The 12,625-nt window shown below is 24.8% G+C and overlaps 1 protein-coding gene across 1 annotated transcript; it reads right to left on the bottom strand.

Moving 5' to 3' along the window:
* Positions 1-601: 601 nt before the first annotated feature.
* LOC129964006 (iron-sulfur protein NUBPL-like) lies at positions 602-12,487 on the bottom strand. The gene is made up of 10 exons (XM_056078657.1): positions 12,265-12,487; positions 10,346-10,460; positions 10,063-10,097; positions 8,688-8,778; positions 7,767-7,806; positions 6,702-6,792; positions 5,466-5,559; positions 2,667-2,873; positions 1,388-1,470; positions 602-930 (listed from the first exon to the last, which is right to left on the bottom strand). The coding sequence occupies exons 1-10, from the start codon at positions 12,331-12,333 to the stop codon at positions 850-852; spliced, it is 906 nt and encodes a 301-aa protein (XP_055934632.1). The 5' UTR covers positions 12,334-12,487; the 3' UTR covers positions 602-849.
* Between the last annotated feature and the right edge of the window lie 138 nt (positions 12,488-12,625).

Genomic DNA, 12,625 nt, shown 5'->3' on the forward strand with positions numbered 1-12,625 from the left:
AAATTCTTTTATCATCTGTGTTTTGTTAAAATTAAATAGCAAAGTCACCTTAGATTTTATTATCATTCCAATATATATAAAAAAAAATGAGAATTAGTGTTAAAACCATTATAGCTAGAGTTTGTAAATTAAGGCCATGGGGATTAGAGGCATTTAACATGTAAATATTAGTTTACAGATAATTATTTTTTAAATAATGCTAGATTTAAAAAAAAGCTCCTTATCACTAATATATGGCAAAATATTTCGATGTCAGACATAGAAAGTTGCACAGATGATATGGTATAAATTGGTCTGTTGGTTTCTAAATACTTTTATTCAAAATATGAATGAAACTATAGAAGAAAGTTTCAAGAAAAAAAAGTTATAAAATCTCTCTATTAGATGGAGAACCATTGTAACAGTTATTGTATATTTTCATTAAGTATACCTCTTAATAATGATACTAATTTTTGTGGCAGTGCAGCATTTAGAATGAGTAATTATAAGATAAACAATAACAAATGAATCATTTTATGGGTAAAAAAAACACTGAAAGACACATACTATTTAACATCAAGGATTCATAAGCATTAAAAGTGAAGGAGTAATAAATAGTTTTTATTATTCACTCATTCTATATTTCACAACTATTAAACCAAGCTTTCACATGATACATAGCAAAATTATTAAAGACTATAAATGTCTAAAAATGACTAAGATGACCTTAAACAATTCTCACCTCAACAAAATTCTTATTCTGATCTTAAGTCGAAGTAATTTTTAAATATAAATAAATGGCATAATTCAAAATTTTTCACATACATTTTAAAAACACATGCTATATACATAAAAATATATGTATTTATTCTATGATTTAGATGGAAATGGATCTATCCATGGTGGTAGATTCTTCACTACTTTCTCAGCTAATCTTCTGTATATTTTCCCCTAAATAATGAAGAAAAAAAAATGGAATTTAAACACTAGAAATCACCATGAAATATCTGAATTTTGATAGATTTAAACCATTTACTAAAAATATCAATTTGAAAGGAAATAAAAGAATGCTAACATATTGAGAAGAATAGAAATTAATTCAACAAAAATCTCAGTGCATATTGTCCATTGCCAGCTCTAAAATTTGCAATATTAAATTATAAAACTAATTAATATTAGAATATATTAATATTAAATTAAAAAATTATATGGCTATTATATAATATTATTTAATTCATAAATAATTTATTTTGGAGTGAAAATAAACATTTAGCAAAATTGTTCTATTCCCTTTTATTGATAATGCATATAATTTTTTTTTGACTACAGATTTTTAATTCTTTTAAATTTAAAGATTCCTATGATAGAAGAATTCAATGACAACTACTGTACATTTTAATCAACTTACCAGTTCTCCATCTGGCTGCATTGCAACAATAGGTTGGCCAGAATCTGAAGATTCACGAATCAAAATATTTAAAGGCACATCAGCTAGAAAATGAGAAGAAACTTTTATTAATGAATAAACTAATTCTTGGTTCTTCAATGTTTATATATTTAGCTAAATGAAAGAGAATTTAGGGCATCAAATAATATTCATCTTGTGGAAAAAGTGCAATAACAATGCATTTTAATAAAACTCTATAGCTTTTAAATGACATTTTAGGAAAAATTTATAACTCTATTTTCAAGGAAAGATGAAGAAATGGAATGTATATGTGTGCAAAATTTTGATGGCAAACAAAGAAAATAGAAAAATATGAGTAACATAATAAATATATATTCAAATGATTATTTTATTAAAAACAAATTACATAAAATTTAAAAATAGAATAGAATTTTGTTAAGCATGTACTTATTTTTAATTTAATTTTTATTGAAAATGACAGGATGACTAGAAAAAAAATCAATAAAGGTTGATATTAATTATTATATTTAATGTTAACATGAAATCTACAAGTTCCAGAAATCTTAAAATAAGTATGGAAGTCTGGATTCATTTTCATTTGACAGTTTTTCTTTCCGTAATTTTCCTATATATATTTTATAAAATGAAGATGATGTAGGCAAGAAAAAATAGAAAAAGTTATTGTATTTCTAATGAAATATATATTGTTAAGTAAAAGTTTATTTAACATGCAATATTAATCAATAACATTCATAAATTCTAATATCACAAATTAAAAAAGATTAATTGCAGAATTAATTCAAACTTTTATAAACAGCAGAATATTTTTAATTTATATTGGCAAAAAGATGCAACATACTTAATAAAATAAATAGTGGAAAAAATTACTGAAGGAAAATGTATTGGATCAAAATTACAAAACATGAGAGTAAAATTTAGCAACGTTTTTTTTTCCTGGTTAAGTTTATATGCAAATGGATTTCATATATTTTCTTATAATATGTGATATGAGAAGGTAAGGATGTATATGCACTTATTCAAGTTAAACAGAATATTTAAATGAAATCTTTTTTTTAAAATTTATGATGATAAATTTTGATAAACTGAGTTCAATCTAAGATTTTTTTCTTTATTTTTTGCAAACATTCCATATCAACTAATTATAAACATGTGCATAATTACAGTCTAAGAGTAATGGAATATAAATCAAAGTAACTATTTCACACATTCATCATAATTCACACTTAGAGATGAACTTTTTAAAAATTTAGCATTTTACCTAAAACCTCCACTTGCAATTCAGAAGCAAGTTTGTGGGCTCCTTCTTTACCAAATATGTAACTTTTTTCACCACACTTTGGGCAAATGAAAATATTCATATTTTGGACGAGGCCTAATACCTTAACATTCACTTTTTGAAACATAGCAGCTCCTTTCTGAGCATCTAATAGAGCAATATCTTGTGGAGTTGTCACTATAACAGCTCCTACAAAAGAGAATAAGAAAAAGAAGCTCTGAATATCAACATTCTGACAATTTGAAGTATATATATATATGTGTGTGTGTAATAAAAACAATTTCCAGTTGTTTTAAAATTATTTTTTCATCATTTAAATTCAAAAAAAAAAAAATTAACAATTCAAGGGATTTTTTTTTTTTTTTTTCAGATGCCTTACAAAATCTGACTACGGTAAAACTTCATTAAGTCATCCTGCAAGGGATTTTTTATGACTTAGAAGGTATTAAAATTTTGGAGAAAAAAAAATTGAAATATTTTCAAAAATTGTTATAGAATTTGATAATAAAAACAAGATTTTAAAAAGTGAATACATGCAAATGAAGGAATGAAAAATAATAATAATAATAAAAAAAACCACTTTTTATAATTACCACATTTTATTTTTTAATTACTTTGGTCATTGTTCCTCTGTTTTACCTTTGCATTTTGAATGGATGTTAAGTACTCTCAAACTTTCTCAAGGGCCTCCTTTTTTTCTGCCTTGTTAGGTGGAGTTTGATCCATATTCTTGACGTCACTATCCTCACTAGAACTTTTTGATTTTCTTCCAACAATTCAAAAGTCAAAGCTTTTAAAGTCGCTTGTAAGCATATTACATATCATTATTAATGTTGACAAACACATTATCATTGACCCAGCACCCTTTTTCATCTGCGATGTGCAGCAAATTCTCTAATGAAATCTTCACGAAGGATTCCTTCAGGTTCTGCGTTTGCTACGGACCTTAAATGTCAGAAACAATTCGAAATAATTTGTGATGAAACGGAATTTCAACTTTTGTGTGAATAGTTAATCGCATCTAAAATGAAACTTTTAACTTTTTTTTCCCAATCAAATATTTTACAAGTATTTTTTTGTACATACTTCTAAAGCCATGAATTAGTTGATATAAAGGCTGAAGAAGTGCAGTTATAGATTGAGGGCGGTACAGTTGGCAGCATTGCTGACATGAAAACCAGAACCCAGTTTACAAATATGTTGTTCCCAAACCATTGAGTCACAAATGCATTTGAATTTGCTTAATTTTCAATTGGAAGAGATTCAACGTTTTAAAAGCAGCTTACTTTATACTTTTAACTATCACAAGTGGATTTAGTTTTTCATTTCCATTCAAAATAGCTTCAAGTAAAAGTGTCAACATTGTTTGCTTACTTGCCAAGAAATGCACTTTTCATCCTTAAATGACAAAGTTTTAACAGACAAAAGATGGTAAAATAAGCTAGTTTCATTAAAATTAGAAACATCTGATGCATCATATCTAAATAAAATGTCTTTGAGAATACTGTTCTTCCAATCTGCTATAGCATCACCAACAACACTTGATCGTTCTCTGCAAATTATTTTCAAAAACTCTTCAAGCCAAGCAAAGAAATGTTCTTTGAAAGGTTCAAGCCAACAACGTTGCCACTGAAATCGTTAATGCTCAACTCCTCGGCAATTTTCATTGTATTTTCTTTGAAAATCATGGCAAAAATCGTCATATTTTGAGCTCTAGCATGTTTCTCACATCGAACTAAAATCACCTCGATTTCATTTCCACATTCTCTTCATTTTTTTAAAAATCTTTGCAGCCAGTTTCTTCAGTGACTTATTTTGATTGAAGAATATCGTTTAATGTAACCCTGGAAATATGGCACTCTTTGGAAAAAGCTCTTTTGAAAATCTGCAATTAAATCTTTTTCTCTCTCTCTCTTTAAAGGATAACAAGGCAAGTTTTCATTTCCATGACATGGTTAAAAAAATTGTGAACGAACCCTGAAATTGCAAGAGAAAAAAATATATATAGCTGGCCTTACTCACTATAAAATGAAGTCACACTGAATACAAAGCCGCAATGAAAAGTGTGTTTTGAATGATTAGCAGTGAGAAGTATGGTTAACAGTAATAGGAACCTATAGATGTTTTGTGGATGTGACAAAGTGATCAAAAATTCCTTGTAAAAGCTTGGCTTTCTTAAAGTCAATGAGGTGGGACTGAAAAGACATGATGGTATGTAAAAGGAGAAAAAAATGCATTTGACCATTTTTGAGGATGATAAGTTATCCAAATTAAATTTGGTGACAGGTAAAGGAGGGTTATTTTATATTATTATGAGATCTTGTTGGAACCAAAAGAAAAATGATGATTTAAATAGAGTGACGACTTATTGAGGTTTTATTGTGTTATAATTTATTGACATAAATTGAATATCATGAACATTTTTTTAAACTTTTTGTAAACTCATATAGTATTTTCACAAGAGAGGAACCCTCTTTCTGAATAGATAAATGTATTTCCAATAGTCTTTTCTGCTTTGAACATTTTATTGAATACTGGGTTGCATTAAAATTGGTCATGGATGAAATAAATTAATAACCGTTTGTGAGATTAAAATCAATCTTGTATCAATTTCAAATAATGTCACTAGTCTTCCAATACATGAAAATTTTTATTTCACCGCATATGCATATCCTTCAAAATGTCTGTGCACTTTCAACACTGTTCACCTCATCTCATATAAATGTATATAGGGAATAAATAAACATAGAAATGATGCATTAAAGAAAACACAATACTTACCTGATACAGGTATAGTCTGAGCAATAGACAGTTGTGTATCACCTGTTCCTGGTGGCATATCTACGACCAAATAATCCAATGGTCCCCAAGAAACCTGTAACAGAACATATAAACAAATTTGAATTCTTCAGAGAGAGTGTGGAAATAAGAAAGAAGGAAATTTTTAAGCAAACAGGGAAAATATAGCAATAAGAGCCTGTAAGCAAATTTTAACAGAGTTAACAACAGAATAAAAAGAAGAGAAATTCTAAAATAATTCAGCCATTAATTCAATTTTTGTGATTTGCAGTATTATACAATACAAATATAATTATACAATAGAAATTTTATATCAACCAAATAAAAAATGAGAAAAATACATTTTACTGAACTTTTCTTTTTCTTTCCTGAATTTTCCTGAAAAGTTTTAAAAGTGTAATTTTTCCTTAAAAGTTGAGGCAACTTATCTTGATCAATTGTCTCATTTCTCACAAAAATATAGTTTGAGATATGACTTAAAATCAATAAACAAAAAAGTTTTTATTCTTTTTTTATTTTTATTTTTTCAATTATCATTAGTTTGGTGAACATTTCTTTAATTGAATAAGGATGAGCCAAAATTACACATTTAAACATTCACAATATTTGAATTTCAGTATGGAAATTTATATATCTAAAACTAATAGAAGAAAAATTGAAGAGCGCAAAATGATGCAACAATAAAAAAGTTAATTTCAACATAGAATTTAGGTGCCAGAAAATTCAATATAATTATCTTTTCTTAGCTAATGAATAAAAAAAAAAAAAAAAAAAAAAAGATCAACTTAGCAAAAAGAGAAAAAAAATTATACATCAGCACTTTAAACTTTATAACTGAATTTCTTATTTCTAGGTAACTTTTTATGATGGCAAAATGATCATTAATTCATTAATGAGAGAAAACTTCATATTTTATGAGTAAAAGTGCTGTATATTATTAACGCTTCTAAAGTCATATAATGTATTTGATTAACAAGATTAGTAATAAATTCATCTCCTTTTCCCCTTCATGTTTAAAAAAAAGGAAGAAAAATAGTAGCAAATAAAAATTTTATCAATATTCAAAGTTAAACAAGCCTCCGATCTTGAGAAAGAAAATATTCAAAATAGCAAAGATAATGCAAGCAAACACAATAGTATTTCAACACATATAATTTACAAAACAAATTGCACTTTGTACACATAAAGCTCATATACTGAAGAATCTGAAAACACAACCTGTCTAAAAAGTTTCTCAATGGCTGACATAACCATTAGACCTCTCCACACTATAGGGGATTTTTCATCAACTAAGAAACCCATTGACATACTAAAAAGAAAAGCACGTATCAATAACAATGGAACTGTATTTATTAGATCTTAATCTGCATGAGAGAAACAATGTAAAGGTACAAAATAATTTAGTTAAAATATGATAGTATTTTATTGTTACATAGTGATTTTTATCAAAAGATCAAAATTTAAAAAAATATCACACTAACCATCCCATATGTATGGACAGGACAGATAATTATCATTAAAATAAGAAAAATAATACATTTTTAATAAATAATTTAAGTCTGATTCTATGTAATATAATTAATTAAATAAAAATAAATGTAAAGTAATATGTAACTTCTGATATTTATATTTAACTCAGAAATAAAGAAAAAACAGCCGAACATAAAAATGGAACTAAAACACATAATTGTCATTGGATGACAATATAATCAAAAACTAAAGATTAAAATAATAAAGATTTTAAATGGATCTCTTTAAATTTTGTTTTCATTGCTTCCCATTTTAAAGAATTCCTTTATTATCTGTTATTTTTCCTATTTGAACAAATGTATATTATTTCTATACTGATTAAAGCAGTAAAATAATAATAATAATTTTTTTCAAATATCTAAAAAAGCTTTTTAAATATTTTTCTAAAAAATTGTTGAAAGCATGGGATGGGGTGGGGAAATTAAAATGTACCAAATAATAATTATAGATGACACACAAATACTTTTATATTATATAAAATGTTATATAATCAAATTATATCAATCAATTGCATTAAACAATCTTTAATAATAACTACCAATCGTTTTTAAAAGCCATCCATGCTCTCTTAACTAAAACAAATTAGACATTTTGTAGAGCTCATTATCTTATAAAATGGTTAATGAATAAAAATATTCTACAATAATAAATATTAATCATTCAGAAATTTTAAACATTATATACTAAACTCCATGCATAATAGCATTTATTTTTATAGAATATAAATAAAATACAATTTCGAAGAATACTTACCATTTAATACCATAATTTACCAAAGGTTTCATGAGATTATCTGAAAAAAATCTGAAACATAAATCATTTTTTTTCTTTTAAATATGCAAGATAGTTTATATAAATCATTCCAAAGATTTAAAAAAAAAAAAACAACTTTTAAATTTGAAGGCATAAGGGATTTTTTTTATTTATTTTTATCACAGAAATTAAACATTCATGTTTTTATATTCATATTTATTACTTATTTATCTCAGTTAAATCACGTGAATTTTATAAAAATTTAATGTGTAAAAAATTGTAGTCCAAATATTTCAATCATAAAATAACATCCAATATATATACTCACATTAGAAAAATATTTTCTAAAATGGTCAAATTTGGTTTACAAAATTTTAATGTTGTACTTGTGCTTGATTAAATGTACATAAACAATTTTTGAATTGGCTTCTACAATAACTTTGATAAATTTTTTAAAAAATGCACCAGTTTATGCATTTGTATATTTTAAATATCCTTTAACTTTCAATTTTTCAGTTCAATACTGATGCATTCATAAAGCAAAAAAAAAAAAAAAAAATCACCTTCTTAAGAACATAGCTTTAATAACAAAAAATTTAATACAAACATTTTTAAGAAATATTACAGGTGATTGGACCAAATATAAAATTTTGAAAAATTACATTTGAAAATTTAAAAACTCTTAAAAAAACTGAAGAAGAATCTGGAAAGCTATATATGTTGCTATGTAACAAAATGTTCTGAAAATATTCATACCAATAAAAAAATTACTGTAATGAAAAAATTACTTGTCATTACTTATAGTGATAAACTGTGCGAGGCATTTAAAGAAAAATAAATGTTAGACAAACTACGTATTGTAGGAGGGAAAAAGCTTCAGAATGAAGTTTTACAAAAATGAAAAATAAAGATATATTTTACTTTTTGTTAGTTCTGGTTGACCTTTGAGATTCATCATTAGTGGAATAGAGGGTCCATATACATCAGCATCAAGTAGGCCAACAAGTTTGTTCTGTTAAGAATAAAATGTCCTAAAACTTTTTTTGATTCAAATATAAATAAACAACATTACTTCTGTCCACTCCCTCCTTTTTAATAAAAAAAAAAATGACAAAAATCAATTTTAAAGGGATTTTCCTCTAAATTATTTAAATTCAATATAGGAATAGTAAAAGAAACTAAAAAGCTTAAAAAAATTAAGGATAAACTTATTGGCAGATAAATTAAAGTAAATTTATTTTAAAACTTTCAGTATGAATGATTTTTATTCCTCATCATTCAATATTATATATAATGAATGAAGAGGAATACAGCATCCATGATCCAGCATTCTAAAAGTTAATTTTAGGGAAAATAAGCCTATATAAGATTCTGTAAGTTTGATGGATAATTATCAATACATGATTATTGTTTATTATATACTAGAATTCAAAAATCAATTGTTATCAATTAACTGTTAAGTATTTCTGAAAATTATGGAAAATTTGCTTACATCTATAACAGTTGTTAATAGTTGCCCTTGCTTATAACCTTTAATTGAATTATATAATAATCATTTTAAATATGGCCCAAAGAGACAGAAACTTAGACATTCAAATAAAATAAATGTAATTATAATACATTTGAAGAAAAATATTAACTATTAACTAACAAACTGTGAAAAAATATGAACAGGATTCTGTTTTCATGTCTTATCCATTTAATTTATTTAATTAATCTTAAGATTTTTATTTATTTAATCTTAAACTAATCAGAGAATAATTCAAATTTGCAAATGGAATATATATATATATAAATTTTGTAAAAGCTCTTAATTGATCACTGTTTATTTTTTCTTTTTCTAATTATTCATATTTGAGGTGGATTCCATTTTTATAATTAGCACTGTTTCTTTTATGCTGATGGGATTATAATTGTAGCTGCTTTAGCTATGCTGGTGAGATTATAATCACTGCTTATTTATTATTTTTATCCATATAATAGTATTCATTTGGCAATAACTTTTTTTATCTATAAGAAATATATACAAATGAATTAGTTAAAGGCTTAAATTTCTATATAAACATTACGTCTTTCTAAATTACTTGAAAAATTATTTTGTAGTTACAACTCCAGCTTTCTTTTATTTAAGAGACTGTTAAGTTTAGAGGAAAATTGGAATATTTAATTATTACATCAAACATGGAAAAAAAAATGATTCATTAATACTTAAATATATTTATTCTAAAGAAATATCAAACAATTTATTATTTTGAGAGAAAGCAAATACATATAAAAAAACAATGAAGAAAATTACCTTTTCATTTGCACTGATGGCAAGAGCCAAATTCACTGAAAGCAAAAAAAATAAATAAATAAAAAAGCTGAAGTAATATTTTTTTGCTATTTTGTTTAATTTTTAACTAATGAACATACATACTGATATTATAAATTCCAATTAAAAGAATAACACAATATTCAAACATAAGGAAAAGAGAAAAAGATACAAAATAAATTAAAATGTTAAATTGATATAAAATACATTAATTTTAAACATTATTATATATTAAATATACTGAAATTCAAATGTAGATAAATACCTGCTGTAGTAGATTTGCCAACTCCACCTTTACCAGAAGCAACAACAATTATATGTTTAACACCAGGAACAGGAAATTTTTTAAGTTTATTTTTTCCTAGATTGGCTTTTTCACTCTAAAAAAAGCACTAAGCTTATTTAAGAATTTCAGCTTATATAAGTAATTATAAAGTAAAAATAACGATAATAAAAATTACAGGACAAAAAGATATTTTAACCAGTAGTAAATCTTTATTACAAGACCAATACAAAGAGAAATAGTAAAGATATACCTTAATTTATGATTATAGATTTCATTAAAGAAGTTTTTAACATAAAGATAGAATTTCTGAAAGTAAATTTAATATAATCATTTGGTTTGAAACTATAGAATAGCTATTTTAAAAATAACTTTACAATTTTAAATGATGATTAAAAAAAATCTGAATTAACAACCCCAACTGTTCAAACCATATGAACAAGAGAACATTAGAATCTATGGTTTGAACATACATCATGCCTAAAAAGTACAGCATTTAGCAGAATCCGGTATTGAACACACAATTGTTAGATTCTGAAATTTTGACTCTACTGTTAGGTCAAATTTAATTTTAACCAGAGAGTTGGTTAAAAAAAATTGGGAACTTCAACTAAATTTCCCTGTTCCATTCTGAATATATATATATATTGGATTACTCAAAATTAATTCTTGTACATTTTATCATGGGAAAAAAATTAGTATCCACAAAAAGAAAAAAAAGGGAAGTTTTAGAAGGCATGATGAAAATATCTTTTTTTTCTGCCTTTGTTTTTTCACAATAATTTTTTTTTCTGTAGAAAACATTAAAAAAAATCCTAATTATGAGTAAAAATTAAACTTCTTGAAGTTCAAACTAAGAATGCACTTATTTAATAGGACTAAACATGATTTCTTTGTGAGATGAATAGTAATTAAAATTAATTAATAAATTATGTCTTAAGTAGTTTCAAGAATCACAAATAACAATTTGCTGAACATTTTATATTTTTAAAAGTCACAAAAATCAGCAAGAAAAATGAAATAAAGTTTTAAATTTTAAAATAAATTATCATAAAGTACTTTTATGTGAAATAAATTCTGAACAATAAAATGAAGTTAAAATTTACTGGTACAATCGATAAAAAAATAACCCTTTCGGATGGAGAAATTTCCATAAAAATGAATTTCAAACTTCATTGCAATACATATTTTTTAAAAACCTTCATAGATTATATTATATTGTAATCTGCATTATATATGATTTATAATTATATATTAGCATTTTGTCAAGTTTGTTGAAATATATATATCACAAATCCTTTTCAATATCATTAATTTAATAGTAGTCTTTGTTTCTTCTTATAGTGAAAATAGATTTAAAACTTTTATTTCATTCAAATCAGAATTTGCATTCCCATTACAATGTTCAATTTTCATCCTCTGTTTCTTGTTGGTTTTGAAAAAATTAATGCTAAAAATGGTTTTTAATTGATAAAATATATAAATTTTTTGTTACCTTTGTTTTTTAACATTTATGAAATATGTGAAAAAAATTACTGAGAAAAAATTAATGTTTAACAAAAATATAGCAATAGGTTCATGTATTAAAAAAGTTAAATAACAAATTATTTTTGTAAGATAAACAAGTTTCTATTCAGCAGTTTTAATATCATCTGCCAAATGTAAAACCTGCGGGTGATTTTAGGATCTATAATAAATGCCCCAAAATAAAACAGTAACAAAAAAGCACCCATCAACAACTTAATTATTAAAGCTCAAAATCAATATAGAATAGTGTTTCTTAGTCATAGTGCTGTTTACTGATTTTAAAACTTAGAAAATTCCCATTAATGCAGTTTTTAATAATAAAAAAAAAACAAAGAATGACTAATAATTTAATTCCAAAATAAAATGTATCTTACAGAGAAGCGTGTAAAAGTTTTACGGAAGGGACAAAAATGTCTTCTTGAGAAGAAAACAAACATGCTCATATAAAAATGATGAAAAATTTATTAGAATTTATAATTTGAAACAAACACTTTCTTTTAGAAAAAGGATCATATTCTTCAAAAAGAATATAAAATCGAAATAGCAGCAAAAGAAAACCAAAATGTAATCCAATGTTTTGAATTTCGCTATTTTCATGTGCTTACATGGCTACTTTGTTGATTGGATTTTTTTGAAAGCAGAATGATTTGTTGCAAGTATCTTGAAAAATTCTCCTGATTATTCTTAAAGTTGTAAAAATGAAAAAAATTCAGTATCAGTATAAATACTCAAATA

This window comes from Argiope bruennichi, chromosome 3 (assembly GCF_947563725.1).
Source record: "Argiope bruennichi chromosome 3, qqArgBrue1.1, whole genome shotgun sequence".
In the NCBI taxonomy this organism is placed as follows: domain Eukaryota; kingdom Metazoa; phylum Arthropoda; class Arachnida; order Araneae; family Araneidae; genus Argiope; species Argiope bruennichi.

What these genes read in the sequence shown, in the direction of transcription:
- LOC129964006 (XM_056078657.1), bottom strand. Translation starts at nt 12,333, where the DNA reads ATGAGCATGTTTGTTTTCTTCTCAAGAAGACATTTTTGTCCCTTCCGT. An exon ending in AAACTTTTACACGCTTCTCT is followed by an intron (nt 10,461 to 12,264) that starts GTAAGATACATT and finishes TGCTTTTTTTAG; the next exon opens with AGTGAAAAAGCCAATCTAGG. An exon ending in TCAGACTATACCTGTATCAG is followed by an intron (nt 2,874 to 5,465) that starts GTAAGTATTGTG and finishes TCTCTTTTGTAG; the next exon opens with GAGCTGTTATAGTGACAACT.